The sequence below is a fragment of the Cupressus sempervirens genome, chromosome 4 (assembly GCF_028749045.1).
Source record: "Cupressus sempervirens isolate cs-2001-9-10 chromosome 4, ASM2874904v1, whole genome shotgun sequence".
Taxonomy (NCBI): domain Eukaryota; kingdom Viridiplantae; phylum Streptophyta; class Pinopsida; order Cupressales; family Cupressaceae; genus Cupressus; species Cupressus sempervirens.
In genome coordinates, this window is record NC_143121.1 from 661,315,821 (window position 1) to 661,338,509 (window position 22,689).

Sequence of the window (22,689 nt, forward strand, 5' to 3'; positions counted from 1 at the left end):
TTGTAAGAGTCTTTATGGCCTTTGTAAGAGCATTCATGGCTTGGTGGTTGGGATATTTTGGAGGGAGTTGAGATTGTTGACTTTGCTTGGCTTAGGAAAGTCTTAAGCTTACTTAGGGAATGTGACAACATTAGGGGGTGGATTAAGCTTGGTTTAGGATTAGACTAAGCTTGTTAGAGATTTGCAAGTGGATGGCATTCATGAGGGTGGGTGAGTTAGTGGCTAAGCTTGGTTAGTATGGGTGGATGGGGTGGATTAGGCTAAAAAGGGGGTTTAGGATAGTTTAGGGGTTATTAAATTTGAGGGCTTTATTTATCAAATAGATTTATTTAATAAATGAGGATTTTGGAATTAGATAGAAGAATATGATTAAATTGATAAATAATAGGTTATTTGTTTTATCAATTACGACTATAGATGATTAATTAAATTAATCAGCTAGGGGATGGCAAAGGATTAATTAAATAAGAATTTAATTAATGATGCCTTTAGAGATAACTAAATAGGATTACCAAAGCGGTGTAATCAAATTTAGGTGTCTACATATTTTGCCCCTCTTTGACATAGTGTTGAGATAACACTATTTCAAAAAAGTTCAAATGAAGAAGATACAAGAAAGATGTTTTAGCAACAAGGTTGCCTCAGTCACGGATAAGAAGATGAGAGACTAGACGTAGAGATGCCCCCTCAAGAAGGCGATAGGGAGAGAAAATGAGGCTCGACAGCTTCTTGAAAAATACAAGAATCTTGGATGGGAGGACGAAGAGTGGCTTAAGAGAAGAGGCAAAATTAGCTCAAACTCTCACTACGGGAGAATGATAAAGGGGAAAATCAAAAGCACAAGAGTAAATAAGCGTAAGACTGTCAGGATTGGGGGGAGGATGAAGGAGCGGAGTGCTATAAAAGGAATCCAAGATAGGGAGATGGATGAGGGGATTATAAAGCTGATGCAACAGGATTTCAAAGAGTTAGATTGGCAGAAGATGGATTTCGAAGATCCCTACGACTAGGATTGTGGATCTCGAAAGATGAGGCTTGGTGGATCCCTAAGACTAGGATTGTGGATCCCTAAAGCTAAAGGTGATGAGTGATTCAAAGAGATACTGATGCATAAGCTGGGGGAGGAGCGACAGATGCTGGAGATGGATGGGGGATAATAGAGATGAAAGGAAACCATTGAAGCTTTTTGAGCGGGGGGATACTTCAAAGAGAAGTACCACCATGTAGTTGAGCACTAGATTTGCTATAGGACTGTTGGTTAATTGCCAAGGTTACCAAGAACATCAAGGCCTTTTCACCAACTGTCTAGAGGACTGACGAACTAACTCAAAACAAACACGCAAGGATTGTCCCAGCATCACACATGAGTCCCAAAGGAAGCAATGTGGAACCGACACTGGGTAACCCACAAGCAGAAAAGAAAAACAAACAAAAGACTTGATCAAGACCGTACGCTCAGATTGCCCCATTCGTAGTATACCATGATATGGAAGATCATGGCAACCTTGAGGAGGGAACAAAAGGATTGCTTAGAAAAGATACTTCAAGAACCAAAAGGGAAGATTCCAAATCAAAAGAAAGCAAAAATCCAAAAGAGAACTGTTTGCCAATGAGATGGGTGGGACGAGGTACTAACGGACCAAGATCAGACATGAGGAAAGCTATATCCTACAAGGATTTATCAGAGAGCACCTAATCTGATGGATCTAGATGAGTGATGTGTCTGGCAAGCTAAACTAAGAAGGATAACACTTTGGTGATAGGAGATCTAGCTAAAGGATGCATTGGAATAGCTAACCAAGGGTTGTGCGATGTGTGCAAGATGCTGATCAAGGAGGAACTGACACAAAAGTTGGATAGATACAATGGTACTAAGCTAAAGAGGATGTACAAGCTGACTGACCAAGATATTTACAAGTTGAAGCTAACTAAGATAGTTACAAGCAGGCAAAAGCTCAGGATGATAGGATAACAGGATGGTTCGATGTTGTGCAAGATGCGAAAGCTAAGGATGGGGTGATAGTAGAAGATATGGATTTGGGGAGGATGCATCCAATGATGATGAGAGATTTTGTGACCAAGGATAGCTAGAGGAGCAGGATGAGATGGATGGATAGGATGGTATATAGCTAGGATTATGATGGATATAAAGAGATGACATTGGGTTTGCATGAGGATAGTCTAGAGCTAGATACCAATGACAAGGGAGGAGGTAAATGATGGAAAGATGGACAAGACAAGATCTCCAAGGAATATAGTGCCCCCAATCAGAAGATAACATTCATGAGGAGGTTGTATGAAGGATATGATAGGATTGAAGCCAGGATGGAAAAAGCTGAAGGGGCTAGGGAGATGGATGATAGCAGGGATGATGGGGTGAGGTTGCAGAAGATAAGTGGATAGTGATAGATAAAAGCTAGAGGATGAAAGATAGGTGGATAAATGGGAAGATGGAGTTGGATGGCAAGATGTGACCAAAACCATGAGGATGATAGGCTAAGCTAGGGATGGCTAGATTACGCATGACACTTGTTTGCCAAGTTTTCATCATGGTACTTGTCCAAGGCACTTGAATTACCAAGTTTTCACTAGTGGACGATTTATTTTTCTTTATTTTTTTGAATTTTTGACTTTGGAATTAGCTGGAATGATTTTGGCTTTCTTCAGCTATTTTTGGCTATTTTTGGGATTTTTCACTGGCTGTTGGAATGTTCAATTTTGTTGCTAGCTGTTGGTACACCGGATGTGTGATTTATGCAATAGATTGGATTAGATGGGATTGATGGTAGGAGATGGAGGGATGAAAAGGTTGGAAAGGAGCATGAGATGGGGATGCTTGCAGGATCAACATTGGCACATGTTGGGATAGGTGTGAAAAGAGCATATGGGGGATAGATGGTAGATGCGAGCTTGATGGAGGATTTGTAGAAGCGCGCTTGGGGAGATAGGCACCCAAGATGGAGTTAGGAGATGGGGGGCACGAATCACTGGGTGGTGGATTAGCAATGGTGGATGCCATTATGCATTGGGTTTCAACTTTTTTCTTTGGGATCCACATGGTTTTGGATTTTCTTTTCATAAGATTTTGCATTATTTTGCATTCTTTGATTGGATTTTTCCTTTTGGGAGTATGTCTTTTAGAATAGACATATGATTGCCTAGGATGTGGATTTTTAGCTTTATGTATTTTGAAGTTGGCATTCACATTGCTGTGGTAAGCTTTGGGAAAATGGTTAGGAGAAGCTTTGTGAGATGGAGAGGATATGGAAGAGCGTTTAGGGGGATGATGATGGATGATGTGCCCTGATATGTGCGTTTAAGAGTAAGATCATAGAAAAATATGTTAAACACTCTCAATATGCTAGATGAATTGATGGAAAATTCTGCATATGTAAGAATAAGTTTCCAATTGGTACTATACTTTCAATTGTTGACTTTATAGAGAACTGTACACACTTTCACCCCAAGTTGAGGTACACTCACAATATTAAAATTTAGTGCAAGTTGTGATTCTTGTTCATATAGTTTATATACATACACCTAATAGTATAGAAGAGGATTGGATTTTTTTAAGAGAGTAACATTTCTATATGAGTGATAATAAACTACACTTATATGAGTTTATCCAGTATTTCTTCAAGGTCCTTTATTATAATTTAAGGGAGAGATAAATTAAACTGACACAACATCTAATATGGTTAGATAATTGTACAAGATAATGCTAGAATATTCTATTGGTTGAGTGGGACACATAGACAAACTAATATCCAACATATGTGAAGTTTTTTTGAGGCTGCACATGGTAAAGGAGAACATGATATTGCGTGTGCATGCATTAGAAGAGCCCTTTGCAGAGAGCAACTAAAATTTGAGGAAAAAAACCAAATCCAAAAATGAACATGAGATTGTGGAATGGTGCAAAAAATCTTTATATAGAGGATCAAGTCAAAACTCTACAATCAAATGTTTCTTCTGGCTAGTTGAAGAGAAGGATATCCTTTCAAGATATGCCTGTGATATACAATTAGTAGGTAAACTAAATAGCATTATTTTAGGAGTTTAGAGTCTAACATTTCGATTACATGGACTGGGGAGATTGTATTTTTTTGGTCAATTTTGTGTTATAGGTGAATGCAAAGAACACGACAATATAGATTGGGTTGAAGAATAACAAAAGAAATCATTAGCACCTATTGACACACACATTGAAGATGATCTAATAAATGAAGACCCAAATATTACATTTGCATTAGAGGACTATGATAATGTTTTAGATCTCATATAGCCTAATACATACAATTTAAATCAATTTGATTTGATCGTGCTTTATTTTATATTATATAATTTATGTATGTCATAAATTTCATTCAAGTGTACATGCATGTGTACTATAACTTATCTTGTAGGACATGTTTATGTTGTCATTGCACACGATGATAATGATGAATAGACTGGGTGCTATCTAGCTATAGGTGTAGAACCTAAGCAAAAAATGATATGTCATCAAGTAGATGGTGATGGTTTTCAATATCCAATTGGGTTTATCAATGTAGCTAACACACGACTACTCATATACCTAACAAGAAGAAATGGTTTACTAACATTTGAAGACTGCCAATCATAAAAAGAAGAAAAATCACTATTCTCATTTGGTGGTGGCAAAAAATTTCAAATTAGAAAGAATCAAAAGGAGACCCACCAATAAGGTATTATGGACATTTTCAATGGAAGAGCATGAGGCAATAATAGATGCATTACAAAAGAGAGAGTATGTAGATGTAGGATTTGAGCAAAAGTGCATAACAAATCCACGAAGCCCAAGAAAACCTACATGCAAAAAACCTGTCATAGAGAAGAAAAAGACAAGAAGAGGCAAGGGTTTGATCTGAAAAACTCAGATGAAGAAAATATTATTCAACAGATCTTCATAATAAAATACAAAAAGATCAATCCTTATAAAAGGAGATCGAAGCCCGAAAAGGGTAACCTAAAGCCTAAAAAAGCTAGGTTGCACAATATAATTAATAAAATATTAATTATATGCACCTAAAAGATAGCTTAAACAAACTAAAGTAATAGGAAACTTATTTAATTAAGTCAAAGTGATTCAATTAATAAGTGCGAACAAATAATTACTCTAACACCCCCCCTTAAGCGAAGCTCAGGAGGTAAGCTAACCTAACACAACTATGAAAGCATAAAAGTAGGTCCTAGCAACAAGGCTTGATCAGGTACCCAATCAAAACAAAATCTCTATAAAGAGGAGAAATATAGAAAACCTCATGGGAAAAACCCTACTCCAAAAAGAGATAGCAAAGAATGTTCTAGAAGAAGGAACAAAGAGATCAGAACAGAATCACTGAAGCATGAGGAACCACAAAACTCTGTCAAAATGCTGATATGTAGAACCTCCATGGAAATAGAAGGCATGAACTGAGCGTGTCTATATGGTAGATGATCCATCTCACCGAAATGCATAGGTAGCCAGCCACTGCAATCGCCTAGTATGTAGGATTAGGTACTAAATACATAGCTCACACTAACGAACCATCGAACCAAGGAAGCATTAGAAACAACAATATAACCCCCCCCCCCCCCCCCCCCTTAATGCAGACAAAGATATTTGTGTAGGCTTTTTTGAGTTTTGATGCAGTTTGGTTTCCTGTTTTGGTAGTCAAAGTCTGAAGTTCTATTTTTTGACTTCGACGAGCGTTTCTTGAGCATCCGATCTCCAATTTTGGACTTCTTTATATCGCTGGAAAGCTCCTTCTGTTCTCTTTTCAGTGATGTTGGTTGTTGTTCCAGATTTTGCTCCAGGCACATTTTATTCAGCCTTCTGCATTTTTGCATGCTGGTGGATATCCTGGCTGTTTCAGTTCCGGGGATCAATTTTGTTGCTTCAGATGCTTTTTTTTGGGTTGTACCTTCTGTTGTAGCAGCCTTATGATTTTTTTGATCATTGTTGATATTCATTGTAAGCATCTTTATGCAAATGCACTGAGCAACTTATTTAATTAAATCAAAGTGATTTAATTAATAAGTGCGAACAAATAATTACTCTAACAGTAGATGGTATAGTATGTTTAATCAAATTTACACACACATAAGTATCATTATTATTGTACTCTTTTTATATGTACTTGTATAATAAATGTATGTACATGTTGGACCAATAATATCAATTTATGACATCTTATTTAGGTGTCAGGTACAACTTATGCAGATTTTGATGACATCATGAATGATATCAACATCTTATACAATTATACATGGTGAGTTCTTTAAACATATTTTACATTATGGTCATAGGATTTTTTGTATTGTACTAATTGAACACAACTTATAAAATTAATATGTCTTTACTAACATTTCAACAAATTCATTTTTTATGTTGTAGAACCCCATTTAAACAAATGTTTTTATCCAAATTTTATATTTCAATCCAATATTCTTTTAAACATTTATAATGATTTCAGTCAAGTATTTGTGTCCTTGATGTTATTTTAAATATATGAGTTCCCTTGTTTTAAATATATACGTTCACTTGTTTTAAAGATACGAGTTCACTTCAATTTAAAAGTTATTGATGTCCTATATATGTTTTTCATTAATTTTACGTCCACACATGTGTATAAATTATTGTTCCTATGTTCATTTAAATACAAGTCATTCATATCCGCATGTTCAATCAATATTAAATATGCTTGTCCAAATATGTTAATTAATATGATTTAATATAATGTGTGAAATTTAAAAGTCCATCATACTATTTATAAAATATGTTGTACAAACATAATATAACATGGTCTAATGTATGATAACATTCAACATAGTTCATTCATTCTAATATGATATAAAATTCAATCTAACATTTAATAACAACATAAGATGATCAAACATGAACTAACATAACAATATAAATGATATATACTAACATGATAAGAAGTCGTCAAAATATAATATAGACAAGTGTCCTAATATATGATCTATCATAGTAAATAAAACATGTCGTAATAACATAATGTATGTAAGTGTCATCATAACAAGTCCTAACATGAAAATATAAGAAATGAAACTATAGATCAAGAAAATCTAATCTATCTGATCTACAATCCTCTTCAATCCACTTCAAGAGGACTAAGATGTATTATCATGTGCAACATCTTGTGTGGCAACCTGTATGACACCATGTGCAACATCATGTCCACCCTCCTATACATTATCGAAAAGTAATATTAGAAGACAACACATGTACATGTTTAGTTGAATGATTTGCATAATCTAGTTCATAAAAAAATTAAATAATGAACTTGTTTAAAATTTTTCCATGTGATCTTGGCCGCCCTCAGTGACAAAAGGAGCTGCATTCTCATGGCCACTAAATGTAGTAGTGGCCAAGTCCTACATAGAAATACATAAATTATTAAATTTGATAAACATCATAGTATAAAAGAAATGTACATGTAAATGACACAATACTCACCCCAAAGGATGATGTGCATAGCTCCATCTGACTTAATCCTATACTCCCACTAACACTCATGGTGATATCCTCCTAAAAATCATGAATATATACACAAATCATTAAGTGCATAATTTAGACTAAAAAATTATGAAATAAAAGCATATATATTATACCTTAGTACTAAACACTATCACAAATGGGTCTGGATATATGCATGCATAACATGATCAAAATATACTCCAATGGCCTACAATTGCAATAAATAGAGATGAATCAAAGTTGTGGATATAAGTTAGTAAGCATGTACATCTAAATACTAAAAATAAAATTCTTGAAAAGTTCATATAGAAGGTATTTGAGGCCGAGCCTCAACAGTGGATGGACTGACACCTATAGAACTGCCCAACTCTACGCCTAATGACAAACCCTACAAAATCAGACAAAAAGAGTACATGTTAGCACATGTTATTAAATTTGAGTTCTAAAGTACATTAAATTTTAAGTATGATTCAATGTATCTAAATCAAAGTGCATACTATATAAGGGATGCCAACACATGTAGGTCTCATAAAAAGGCTATACCAAGGCCTAGAAGGAACAATGGCATTCATCCTTTATTCATAAATTAATATTTTATTATCCATGAATCATAGTTGTAGATAAGTAAGCAAGAAAACATACATATAAACAATAAAAAACAAATTTATTGAAAAGTTCATAGAATAGGAACTTCTTGAGGCTGAGCCTTAGTAATGGATGCACTGACACCTGCATATCTTCCTAACTCTATAATAGATGACAATCCCTACAAAACCAAACAAAATGAATTTACATTAACACATGTTATTAAACTCAAGTTCCAATGTATATTATTTTAAGTGTAATTCAACATGTATCTAAATCAAAGTGCATACCATACAAGGGATGCCAATACTTGTAGGTCTCGAAGAAAGGGTATACTGAAGTGTAGAAGGAATAGTAGCATCCATCCTCCGTTCATTAAATCAGCATGTTATAATTCTCACAATTATATACGTAAAATGTAAATAATTATATACTTTATAAATTATAAGTAAATTTGTACCTGCTCTTTATTATTATCGTTGACACAAATAATGTCAACATATGATGACATATCAAAATCACCACCACCACCATGAGTAGCACAAACCTCATCATCATCAACATCACCACCTTAGGTAGCATGCACAACATTTGGATCACTCTATGGGCCCCAACATGTATCCCCACAACTCGTACAAATGTTTCTAGGGCTAGCAACATCGCATCTACATAGAACATAATAACATTTATCCCATCTACATAGAACATGTAACTTAAATTAAATTCTTATTTCATATAATTTCATTTCAATTTGAAAGTAAAATTGGATCTACTCATCTTATAATTATAATATATATCAAACAATATTCTAGATCCTCTACAAGATAAAATAAAAAATCACACGAACACATTCTAGCATAATTTCCCTCATCTTAGAATAGAGAACTCAAATGGTAAATAACAATGTATACTAGTATTATGAGTCATCATTCTATTAATGGGTTGACCCCAATTTTGATTTTTACAACACAACTATGAAATAGAAGATGAAATATTAGAATATTAAAACCAAATGTAATATGTGTAAAATTAGAAAAAAAAAGAGGAGGCAGCATGCGGCCATAGTTTATGACTAGGCATGGACAATTTTTAGATCAAGTGTTCCCTAGATAATATATCACATGCAAGGGTTAATTTCAGGCCAATTCAATACATCTATAACTATTTATTGTCCAATGAAAAAAATGGAGTCATCTATAATAATCGTCTCTACCATTAATCCATTATTTTGGAAAATCAAAATGAATGGTTTTCAAAATTATGGAGAACCATCGATAAAGGTATGCACATTTAATAATAAAAAGTTACGAAAATAGTGACACATTGTTTAATGTATTAAAATAAAAAACATGACTATAGATACCTAATCAAATATATGGCTTGCTAACATGTGTTTGATACACAAACTCTTGTTTATTTCTATTGTATTTTAGTAATAAATTATATTTAAACAATGAGAGAATTTGTGCATAAATATTAATAAAATAAAATTATATATATATATATATATATATAAAGTAAAATAAAATTCACGTTATGTTTTAGTAATAATATATGAATATATATTGATTAATCTATCTCAGTTTTCATGATGAACAACTTAATCCACTTACATATATAAGCATCACTAATAATCCTATCAACAATAGAAATAACTCAAATTAGTAATATATGGTGATACTAATAATATGATGGCTTCTATTTTGAGGAAATCTTCCAAACTATATTAAATAAAAGCAAGAGACCTTAAAGAAGATAAAAATAAGAATATTAAATATTACCTTAAAACAATTAATGTTAAATCTATCCATACAATAACAATATATTAAGTTAAGTTCTTAAGGCAATTCTAAAAATACTTCGTTATAACAAAATTAGTTATAATATGAAGTTGGAAATATACAACTATCCCTTTAAACATAAAAGCAACTCAATTAAGAATTTTAAAGAAGGACCAAATATAACAAGTGTGAAAGTATAACAAGTGCCCAATACTTTACTAATTTTGTTGATAAAATAATTTAAACTTTTAAATAATTTGATTTATAAAAAAATTATGATAATTAAATCAAAATATTATTCAATAAATTTAATTCAAATTATAAAATTTTGTGAAGAATAATAAAATGCATAACTAATATATAATAAAAATAAAAATATATTATATGATATTATATATTTATAATTTATTTTTTATTATAATATATATAGATATATACATATATATCTATATACACATATATACATATACATATATACCTATATATATCTATATACACATATATACATATACATATATACCTATATATATATACATACACACACACACACACACACACACACACACACACATATATATGTATGTATGTATGTATGTACACACACACACACACACATATATGCACATACATCCATCCATCCATACATACATATATGTGTGTGTGTATATCGAACTAAAATGAGCTTGATGTATTATTTTTCTAATATATAACTAAAATCTTAACTAAACTAAAAATGAAAATTGTTTATGGTGCAACATATGTTTATTTATTCAAGATGGAAAACTATACAATATGAAAGAGGAATAAAACTCATAATCATTGTGTATAAGATAGCCAATCAAATTAGTAATAAATAAAATGTGTGTAGTAAATAATTAAAAAGATAATTTCTAATCGGTTCAATGAACTTGAATTCCCAATTAAATACTAAAAATGGAAATACGAGGCATTTTATTCTCAAGGAAGGAGTTCTACTCTACTTTTGTAAAGTCTTGGGACTTATCTCTGACTATACCATAGTTTTCTTAAATTTATTTGAAAATATTATATATACAAATTGCCTTATATATATATATATAAAACAAAAGATTGCTATTTCATTTATACATTCAAAAGAATATATTTATATAATGTAGTTGTGGTGAAAAAATTTAATTATGATAAAAATATAAGAACAAGTTCACAATTAAAAGTATATTAAATAATAAATAATAATTTAAAAAAAAAAACTAAAAATAAGATATCAACTTAATATACTAACCTACATTACAATTTCATTCCAAAATACCTCCAAACTTATAATCCAATAAATGTCCAATCCATCATAATAATATTATTTATTATTTATGCACTAGTTGTTGGGCTTTAAAATCAAATCTTTATATATTGTAACTTTTTCCCACGTATAGATCAAAAGAAAGCAATTTGAGATTGTGAGTCACCAACTCAAAAATAGTTATTACAATTTTGGTTTTCCCAAGTTTATCCACGACTGTACTACAAAAAAAAGTCAGGCCAAAAAACTACAACGAACGTCAGGTGAAATACATCTGATCGAGATCACAAGCAGCAGTATGAATGTCATACACATTGTCATGCCACACTGTTGTTGCACCTTCACACTCGAATTCGAACCCATCTCCTCCTCCTCCTAATGAATTACCAGTTGTGGCTTCTTCTTCTTGATCACCTTGCTTTATTCCACAGCAATTATACTGATCACCAAACTGATCAAAGCTACTTTTCTCCCTGCTATTATTAATGTTGCTATTAAATGGGTGCATTTCAAAGTTTGAATTGAATCTAAAACAGCTATCATCACCCTTACTACAGTCACCTTCATTGGCCCATTCAATGGGCTCTGCATTGCATTGCTGATCTGTTGCATTGCATGGGACATTGTTATTTTCATTGGCATAATTCTCAAGAATACTTCCAACTGGATCACAATCATCTGTATTGTGTGAATAAGAAGCACTCCATGCATTCAGACCAGATGAATCATGGTATTCACAGTTGCTCATCAGCTCGTTTTGGTTATCATTCTTTATGTTATCTTTCAATGGCAGAAACTCACAATCAATCAGAGCAGGAATTGTGGTGTGGGGAGTGTAACTCAAAGGAAGATGTGTGGTGTTGTTGCTCCATGAGTTTTGATTGCACGGCCTTGTTTGGGCTGTCTCCTGCACATATGATACATATTTGTGTTAGTAATGCCATTATATTTTAGTTATTATTATTGTTTGAAATTAATTATTATTATGTGTTAAATTGGAGTAGATTTGAATTCAAGACCTCCAAGATCTCTCAGATTAAAAACTTATAATTTACCATTGTATTATTGATTTTGAAATATATTGAATTTGATCCAAAAGTTTATTTTTAAAATGTCACTTGAAAAGCTTATACAGTTTAATCAACATATGCAATTTATGGGAAAAATGATTGGAAATATAAAATTGAATCCAAACAATTGTTTTTTTTGGGAAAAGATGCACAGTTTATTCAAAAGCATGGATCTGAAGTCTAAGAACTTTGACAGTGGCGAGGAAATCAGTTGAAAAACCATATGGACGAACTGATCACATGTGAATAGTTCATATGTGCTTGCATTCTAAAGTTGAAGAACATATGCAGTCTTAAATTGAAGAACTTGCACAGTTTTGACTGATTGAAAAAACATACACAGATAAAGTTAATGTTTGGTTCTCTTTGAGTGTACGGTCCGCCACCCTACCATTTTCTTTTGGAATAACTAAGAAAATTCAATAACATGCACACTCTACTCCAAAACCTGCAATCTGAACTAAAAGATCTTACAATTGTGATATAATTGAAACAGATAAATCAATTTGTTTGTGGATTAGTTTGGACGTTTGAGATCAATCAAGAAGAGAGAGTTCAAGACTGGAAACATTGATACTAACATTCAGAAACAAATTTATATTTACTAATAGACTATAGAATCTAGAATCTAGTAATAAAATGGATTGTAGAAATCTGATAATAAAATAGATATGCTTAGATTATGGTAACCCACTAAGAAAACCCTAAAAGAGAGACCTTTGAAAAGAAAAAGCTTGATGAATTTAAAGTTGTGTGTTGCCATTGTCACCTGTAAATTGATGGATCTGAGAGAATGATTAAAGCCGTCTTGAATAGAATAAGCATTCCATAGTTGGCAATTCATGGAGGAGTTTATGGGCAACTCTGGCATGGAGAACTGGGTTTCCAATGTGCGGAGTGGAGGCTGGTACCTTGCCAGCATGGCATCCAGTGGCTGTGTTCGAGCAGACGTGGCAGAAATGGTGGAATTTGAGGTGTTTGTGGTGGTAGATTTATGATTGTTGTTGTTGCTGTTATTGAGGTGCTTCAACTTCTTTTTAATGCACGAATTCCAGAAATTCTTGATCTCGTTGTCTGTACGTCCCGGCAAACGGGCTGCAATCTGAGACCACCTGTACCATCACAAAGTCACAGAAAATGGTATAAGATCATGGAGTTATTCCTGCATCGATAAGAATGGAGGAAATTCTTTTTGTAATTATATACTCATTACATTGTTGGTAAAATGTTCAGCCTTCTGGTGGGGAGTGTGACAAAGGCTTAATGGCCATCTGTGTACTATAAGTTGAATGGTTGTATTGCAACAGCAACTTCACTCTAACAAATGGTATCAGAGTTTGGTTAAAGATTCGAATCAAGCCTCAGACCCTCTAATAATGCCGAGGGGAAGATTGTTTGCAAAATGTTCAGCCTCCCTCAGACTCCTAACAAGAGCTTAACTGTCTCCTGTATACTATAAGTTGAGTGACTGTATGGAATATTAACAGATCTGTCTTTTAGCACTACAGCAAACCACTGTAACACTGTAACATATAAATGATGCTAATTGGTACTAATTGATGAGTTGTGGTAAATATACAGGGCGTTTGTTATTAGTGATACAGTGAGTAAATAAGATGTAAGAAATGTTTGAGCTCTTCTGTGAAAATCTAAACTATTTTTTCTATTTTAATTTAAGAATTGAAGTACCCAGTCTGTGATTCTCGTTAATCTTATTTGTTCCTGAAGAGATCTCCTTTGTGATTTAATAAAATGGTCTCATTTTTTTTCTGGCTTTAATAGGATCAGGAGTATAATAGAATGAAATGGGTTTTGAACAGTGTGAATTGAGGAGGCAGGATTGTTTCAGGAAATATAAATCTGGTAGAAGGATAGTTCTGTGAAGATCTGGTGAAAAATACATAATCTACATCATTGATCATTGTGAGTAGAAGCCAGTGATCTGAAACAACAGTGCATTGCCTCCAAAGTTCCAAACAACACTGCGTTCTTGGGAGAGAAATATATATTGATAAGAAATATATCTTCTCTTAAATTAGGGCAAGAAATGCTTCCCTTTTTAGGACCATGATAAATGATATGGCATTGTGTGAAATACCCACTGAATCAATGCTGATTTCCAAAATGTATATAGTAAGAACCGAAAAAAGAGAGAAGTGGGTATGAAGAAAACCTGTTGCCCAATATGGAATGCAAGTGAATAATCAATTGCTCTTCATGTGGCGAGAATGCTCCTCGTTTGAGATCAGGCCTCAGGTAGTTAATCCATCTCAACCTACAGCTCTTTCCACATCTCTGCAGACCTATGAATTGCCAACCAACCACAAAAGCATTAAAAATCATATCATTTTTCTAAAAAATCTTGAATAATAGCACAAAGCATTGAATGCCTTGCCTAGTCATGATATGTTATAAGTCATAGTTTCTGAATAACAAAACCACACTGTATCGAATTGTCAATGCAATGCAATGTTGTTTCATGTTTAAAATCACGGCTTTTCCCTTAGAACTCTAAATAGCGCCACCACATTGCATTGAGTTACCAATGCAATGCAATGTTGTGTCATGCCAAGTCGTGTTAAAAATCACACATGTTTTCTCAAATGCATTGAATTGCTTTTGCAATGCCATTAAAAAATGACAGCATTTTCTCAGAAATCCTGTATAACAACTCAAAATCATGTTGCAAAACACATCTTTTTTCAGAATTCTGCATGACAACACTTGTTGTATTAAATTTGCAATGCAATGCAATGCAATATTTTGTCAAGTCAAATCATGTTAAAAACCACATTTTTTTCTCAAAGTTCTGAAGAACAGCACCACATTGCATTAAATAACCAATGCAATGCAATGCTGTGTCATGTTAAAAATCACATTTTTCTCAAAACTGAATAACAAGACCACATTACATTGAATTATCAATGGAATCCAATGCAATCTAGTGTTGGGTAACGTTAAAAAACACATCCTTTTCCAGAATTCTGAATAACAACACCGCATTGCATTGAATTACCAATGCAATGCGATACTTGGTGTACTAAAAAGCACATATTTTCCCCAAAACTGAATAAAACCACAATGCATTGAATTACCAATGCAATGCAATGCTGGGTCGTATTAAAAATCACATCTTTTTTCCCAAAACTAAATAACAACACCACATTGCATTGAACATTGAATTACCAATGCAATGCAATGCTGGGTCAGGCTAAAAAATAAAATATTTTCCCTAAAACTCTGAATAACAACACCACATCCCATTAAACAACCAATGCAATGCAATGCTGTGTCATCTCAACTCACATTACATTAAAAACCACATCTTTTCCCCCCAAAACAGCACCACAACTGCATTGAATTGAATGTTGTGTCATGAATTCAAGCCATGCCAAATGTTGAATGTTTTACCAGCTTGTTTAGCAACATCGCTCCAGCAGCCCTGGCCATTTTTCATCATGTAGTTGATGAGCTTATCATCTTCTTCAGGCGACCAGAGGCCTTTTCTGAGTTTCGGTTTAGGAGGCTCTGAGGACGAGCTAGTCATGGTCTGGAGTTCGAGTCTGGGGGAGTTGGTCCACCTGTAGAATGAGCTCTTAAGTGCCCTCACCAACGACTGCAATGGCAGAGGAATGAATCCATTTTATTCATGCCAACCTCACCTGAAACACACGGTTGACGTTTCCTTCCCCCATCATTTTCTCCCCCTCGTCAATCAATCAGTCATTACTACACAGGCAACCAACTCTTTGCTTTGAATACGGATCATTGTTTCATCATCAGCCAAACCCATATCATTTTCCTTCAAAAGGCTCTTTATTATTGGCAGAAAAAAGATTTCATTCAGTTGTTAACGGTACATCACTTGACGTACTTTGCTCCCTCCTTCCCTTGTCTTCTCTGCAAGCATCGCCTCCATCATTTCTTTCTTCACTCTTAAGTCAATCAATCCACATTCCCATCATCACACTAAAAATGTACTCTCAACGCAATGCAATGCTCCAAGCTAAGTTAAGTTGGCCCTCAAACAAGCCTCCCGCGTCTTGAATTAGAGTGAAAGGAATGTGCTCTGAACAATATAACATTACACCCCTGGACATTTTAGAGAAGGAAATTATACCTACAAATTAAGCTCCACCATTTTTCATGTGGGCTTTTATATTATCCACTCATGAATTATGTCTCATTCATCGCTTTTATTTTATATTAAACTTCCTTCCACTTTGAGCAAATTGTGGAAAAGTAACTAATCATCTGGACCCATTTTTATCCAACCAAAATTTCAGTTGCTTCATGTGAACAGGTTTTTTTCTTATATCCAACGAAAATAATATAAACAATATAGTTTTTTTGTGAAACTAATTTGGCTTATACCAAGTTATTAAAAAAAAATACAGATGATGATTAAAGTTCTATTTATAGAATGAAAATAATAGTAATAATATTTTTCTCAAAATTATTATCATACAGATGATGGTTAAAGTTCTATTTGTAGAATGGAAATAATAGTAATAATATTTTTCTTAAAGTTATTACCAAATATATTGATAGTATCATTATACAATTTTCTCTATACAATAGATTGGCTGATTCAGAAAAAATTTCTATCATTAACTTATTAAAAAATACAAATGATGATAGTAAGTTTTATTTATAGAATTTTAAAAATATTAAAAATGTGCTTTATAATTTTATTAATATTGAATTTTTGGTCTATAAAAAAATAGTAGTCATCATCATAAAATCTTCTCTACAAACCTTTCGTATAACTTAAAATAATTTTGATTCCACAAACAATACATTTGCATATTCTACCAAATATTCACTCTTCCATTTCAAAAAAACAATTTCTAGCATTATAAAGCCTTCTCTACAATCTATATCATGTTTATTTGGTATAAATAAATTGGTTGGCCTTGAAAATTACTAATATTAATAATGGTTGAATATTTTGGTCTTTCTAAATTGCACTTGGAGCTTTGTTGTTGTTGTAAATGCGGTTATTCATGTCTTAAGTTTATTTAGTCCTAGGTTGCATTAAGAGTTTGTGTAATAAGTTTGCTTAGTCATAAGTGACATAAAAAATTCTTACAATAATATCACAGTGTTAAGTTGTAGTGACTTAACATTCCCTTCTTCCATAGTATTATAATTTTACTTTGGGATCTCATTAAATTTTAATTATTTTATCTCAAAAGTCAATTCCTATTGTTATATAGTATTTTGTAGTATATAATGTAATTATTTGGTATACGATTTTTAAAATTTATTTTGAAAATTAATAGTTACTTATTAAAATTCTACTTAATAGTTCTCAACAAATATCAGTTATTTTATTTCAAAAAAAATTCTTATTGTTATATCATCTATTGTATAATCTATAATGTGTTTATTTAATATAAATTAATTAATTGACAAAATCAAATTAGAAAATAAAAATAATTATTTTGGAAGATAAAATGTAACAAAAATTAATACTATCTATTGAAAATTTGTTTCACAATCCCATCAAAAATATTGAATCTTCTATTTCACAAAAAAAAAAAAAAATTCCCAAAAGCAATTCCTATCATTATTCAATCATTTGTACAATATATACCGTGTTTAATTGATATGAGTTAATGACTAGTCAAGTCATAGAAAATACAAAATGATCATAGTAGTTTAATTATTAGTTAAGTCATTATAAAATTACTTCACTTGACAAATCCCACATAAATTCTATTACTTCTATTTCAAAAAGCAATTATTTTCTATGTTTATATGATATATGTTTATTATTATACAATGATAGCATAAAGTAAAACAACTAAGCTTACAACTAATCTCTATTTTAATAACTCCAAAACAAATCTGCCTAAATTTAGTTTGCAGTCTACTCAATGACGTATTGTCGAATTCTCAATGTTTATAACTTTATGATTATCTCGTATATTAGAATGTCTATCTAATCATTCCTGACGTGAAAGTTTGGCTGTATTAGCATGTCAAGTCAAGGACATACATGAAATGACATTAATTAAATCTTGTGTCCCTCTAAAGTACATCTTTATTTATTTATGTAGACCTTTGTCTAAAAATTAAAACAGATGCAATAAAAGGGATTTTTAAATAACATAATTAATAAATGTATATTATTACTCTATGTTGTTAAGGTACCAGACTATAAATTTTCATACGAATATTTGAATTAGTTGATCCCTGAAAAATCACAATAAATGTGCAAATCTTTTATTAAATTGTTTTTCTTTTTGTATTTTATTTCTTCTTTTTCATTGGTTGTGACTTTTTTTCTTAGTAGTCTTTTCCATTTTCCATTGAGAAAACTAGAGAAAAGTAGCATGGACGCTGACATATTGCATGAAGTTTTTATAGTTGACATTCTACATGCAGTGTATTATAGTTTCCAAAAATAATGTCAAAGAGATTGTCATATAGGTTGGTGAGGCAACTTCAATTCTTCGAAATTTCCTCTATTCTCAACTAATTATTTACAATGCTATTATGTTTAGTAGTCATATGTACAACATGTGATTTATCCTAGCAAAGGGCAAACATTTTATGATTTAATGAGAAAGTGTCAAGCCTAATATTTCCTCCTCAAATTCGTCTATCACTCCATAGGGTTTAGATAGAAACATACTATGGCTACTAATCCATTGGTCAAGGCATTTCTCGGACTTTTAATTAAAATTACTATTGATGGTTGATAAGATTTTGGGGCCTGTTTTTTTTTTGTCGTATCAACTCTCTTAATCCCATGGAGAAGGATGGAGGAAGTCTTGCTTTTACCCACCTTTTAGTCACTTTTGCATGCTCTAGTTGAGAAAGAAGTAGGTCACCATAGTGGAATCTTGACTACAACTCATTGGTAAGTTTTTGTTCATAATCTCCTTTGTTGATAATTAATTTCTAGCTTTATCCAATTTTTTTTTAATGAATAAATCAGAAGAGAGTTTCCTAATCGCTTTAATCATATAGATATATTTTTCTTTGTAACCTTCCGTGTGCAAAATGTTATTTCATTGCTGGATATTTTCACTCATGAATATGCTATTTTCCTTTTATAGTTGATGGCTATGGTAATATGAAAAGACTTTTAAACAACAAAAGCAATTTTCTCCTCTTTTACAATTACACAACTCATTCTCAAATTTGTGTAGTATTTGGCCCTAAAAAAATTAAAAACATTATTTATGTGTCAGTATGTTAAGCTTTGATTAAGGATCACCACTTGTTTAAGGTAGTAAAATGAAGGATCTTTGCGTGCATTTCAAATCACCGTTTCTTAAGATATCATCTACAAGCTTTTTGGTTATGGGTTTTAACCAAAGATAGCGATTTCCTTTTGGTGGATGCTGGTGTTGATGTTTTACTCCTAAAAAGATAATAACTAGGCATCTTGATGGTTTTCTTTGAGGCAGGTAAGTGCACAAAGCTGTGGACCAAAAAGATGCCACTTTTTTTTTTTCCAATTCGAAGCAAGTGTGATTGTGTAATAGTGCAATCATGGTATTACACGATCGCACTATACTTTAGATAGCACAAACCATTGGCTTGAAAAAATTACAAAGTAATGTGTTTCATAAGGGGTCTAAGGACCCCTTAGCATGCATATAATAGTTTGAGTGGGTCAAAAGTGGTTATAGATTATCCTACGATCCCTTTTGACCCTTTGATCACATAATGTGTGAGGGGTCCTCAGACCCCTTAGCACACATATAATGGATCCAATGGGTAGAAAGCAAAGTAGAGTACCCTATACCCCATTTTAACCTATTTGATCTCATAATGTGTGTTTCAAGGGGTGTAAGGAGCCTTTGCACATATGTAAAATAGTTTGAATGGGTCAAAATGGGTTATATGGTATCCTATGACCACATTTGCCCCATTTGATTACAAATGTATGCCTTAGAGGACCCCTTAGCACACACAATATGATAAAATGGCTTAAAAGGGGTCATAGGGTACCCTATGACCCCTTTTAACACATTTAATCACATAATATGTGTCTTAAGGGGTCCTCAAGCCCTTTCACACACATATAATGGATCCAGTGAGTCAAAAGAGGTCATAGGAAACCCTATGACCCCTTTTAATTCACTTTATTTCATAATGTTTTATGAAGGGGTTTACAAACCCCTTAGCACACATATAATGGTTTGATTTAGTCATAAGGTACCATACAACCCCTTTTGACTTGTTCAATCACATAGTATGTCTTAAGTTGTTTGAGGACCCTTTAGCACACATATAATGGTTTGAATTCGTCAAAAGGAAACATAGGGCACCATAGGACCCCTTTTGACCCATAGTATTATATGATATGTATTGTAAGGGGTTTGAGGATCCCTTAGCACACATAATGTGATTGAACAGGTAAAAAGTTATCTTAGGGTACCCTATCGCAACTTTTGACCCATTTGATCACATAATGTGTGTCTTAAGGGGTTCTCAAACCCCTTAACACACAAATAATGGAACTCAAGGGTCAAAGACCCTATGACCCATTTGATAGTATAATGTGTGTCTTAAAGTGTCTAAGAATACATTAGCACACGTATCACTAATACATTAGGGGTCAATTTGTGACGGCAGGCAAATGTAATGTGTTTTTGGCTTTTTTTTTTTTTTCAATTATAGCTCGACGACATCGCAATTGCGACGCTAACAGGATATAAGAGAAAAAAAAAGGAAAACTTTGCTCATTTGTTTGAGGGCAATGTCGACGGATGGAGGCAAGGGCAAGTTTGAGGGCAAGTCTGTACGAGATGGTCGCATGAGAATTGGGGCAAAGGAGCATAGAAGAAGACCAGCCATCAGTATGAGTGTAGACAACTTAGTTGGATGGGGTATCTAAGGGTGGGGCACGAAGAATCGGCGGAGGATAGAGAGAAGAGAACGTAGGTTCGCCCTACTATTTTAAGGCCATCCCATCATCTAGTCCATACAATAGAAAAGGAGAATTAGATTTCTGCAAATACAATAGCAGTAGTCAATGTAGTATAAGTCTTTCGATTTTTTCTGTGATTTAATAGACACCATCACAAGATTATATAATAACAATAACTTATCCCTAACAGTCACAATGTAGGGTTTAGAGAATTGGACTAAGAAAAAGCATCAATATAATGCCTAATTCACTAGATAATTAGGAATGTGATCTTTGCTATGCAGGATTAGAGTCTAGAGAGAACCACTTATGAATTTTCAATTTAGTTGTCTATAGAATTGATTGTTCATATGGTTCCCTTAATATTGGAGAAACTATCCACTTTATTGCATCGTATGGTCCGACTGGTTACTGTAGTTTCTTGTCTTAAATCAAAGCTACGCTATTTCTAAACTACAAGAGTGGTTGGAGTTATCTTTTCTCACATGAAAACAACCAGGTGATTTTTGCTATATGCAAATATGAAGGGATTCTACACTTGAGCAACATAGAAAAAGTTGCAGCAAATCTCAAGCGAAGAATTGTAGTGTTAAATAAGGAGTGGGTATTTTGGGGTTTGACAATTGTTTCTTCTAGTTTAGTTTTGTTCCTGCTCAAGATTGCAATAACAATATGGTGGAAGTCTCTGCAATTGAAACAGCACTTTGAAGCCCAAGGAATCAAGGGTCCTCCATACAAACTAATCCATGGGAATACTACAGATATATCCAGGCTCATCAATGAGCAGAGAGCAAAACCCATGCCTGCACTCTCACATGATATAGTCCCTCACGTTCTTCCCCATATTTACCAGTGGACCAAGACCTATGGTACACTTACTATTCTCCATTGAATAAAGAACATAATGCTGACATCACACATGAATACATAAACTAATATGCACTTTTAAGCATTGTTTCAATACAAAATACCACATTGATTTAGAAGAAACCAAGTTTCTCCATAAGGAAGAATATTATTGCAAGTGGAAATTAAGAGGTATTGTTGAAATTAATAGGCATTTGCATAATCCCAATAGAGATGAATGGCGAGGTTTAAGTTACTCCTATAAACCTATTGTAAATGCTCACAAATAAAGTTGTACACATTCATTGGTTTCTTCTTCCTCCCAATTCATTGCAATCTCTTGGCTTTTTTTATGTAATTTTTTTGTACTTATTAATGCACCTGACCTTAAAAACACTATATCACACACTTGTTTTTTCTTGCAATGAACTCTGGCATCAACAATGTTAAAGATTTTAGCTATGATAGAAATCTTTATCTCTGATTTTCTCTATGTATTGAAATTGAGATAATACGTATGGATTTTGTTTATAGTTGGATATTTGAGATAATATTATATGAAGTGACATGTGTATATTTCTAATTAAAGATAGTAGGCTTCCACAATCCACATTGAATTATGTAGTATGTTTCTGGAATTTGATTTTGTAACATTATTTTTATAATTAATGTTTCAAATCATACACCATGATCCAATTTTTGGTTCATTGAACTCTTTCATCCTGATGATGGAT

The 22,689-nt window shown here is 32.9% G+C and overlaps 1 protein-coding gene across 1 annotated transcript; it reads right to left on the reverse strand.

Moving 5' to 3' along the window:
• Positions 1-11,276: 11,276 nt before the first annotated feature.
• On the reverse strand, positions 11,277-15,844 carry LOC149562990 (uncharacterized). Its single transcript, XM_089823952.1, has 4 exons — positions 15,628-15,844; positions 14,390-14,519; positions 12,986-13,328; positions 11,277-12,053 (listed from the first exon to the last, which is right to left on the reverse strand). Exons 1-4 carry the CDS (start codon positions 15,761-15,763, stop codon positions 11,406-11,408), a joined length of 1,257 nt encoding a protein of 418 aa, XP_089680078.1. The 5' UTR covers positions 15,764-15,844; the 3' UTR covers positions 11,277-11,405.
• Between the last annotated feature and the right edge of the window lie 6,845 nt (positions 15,845-22,689).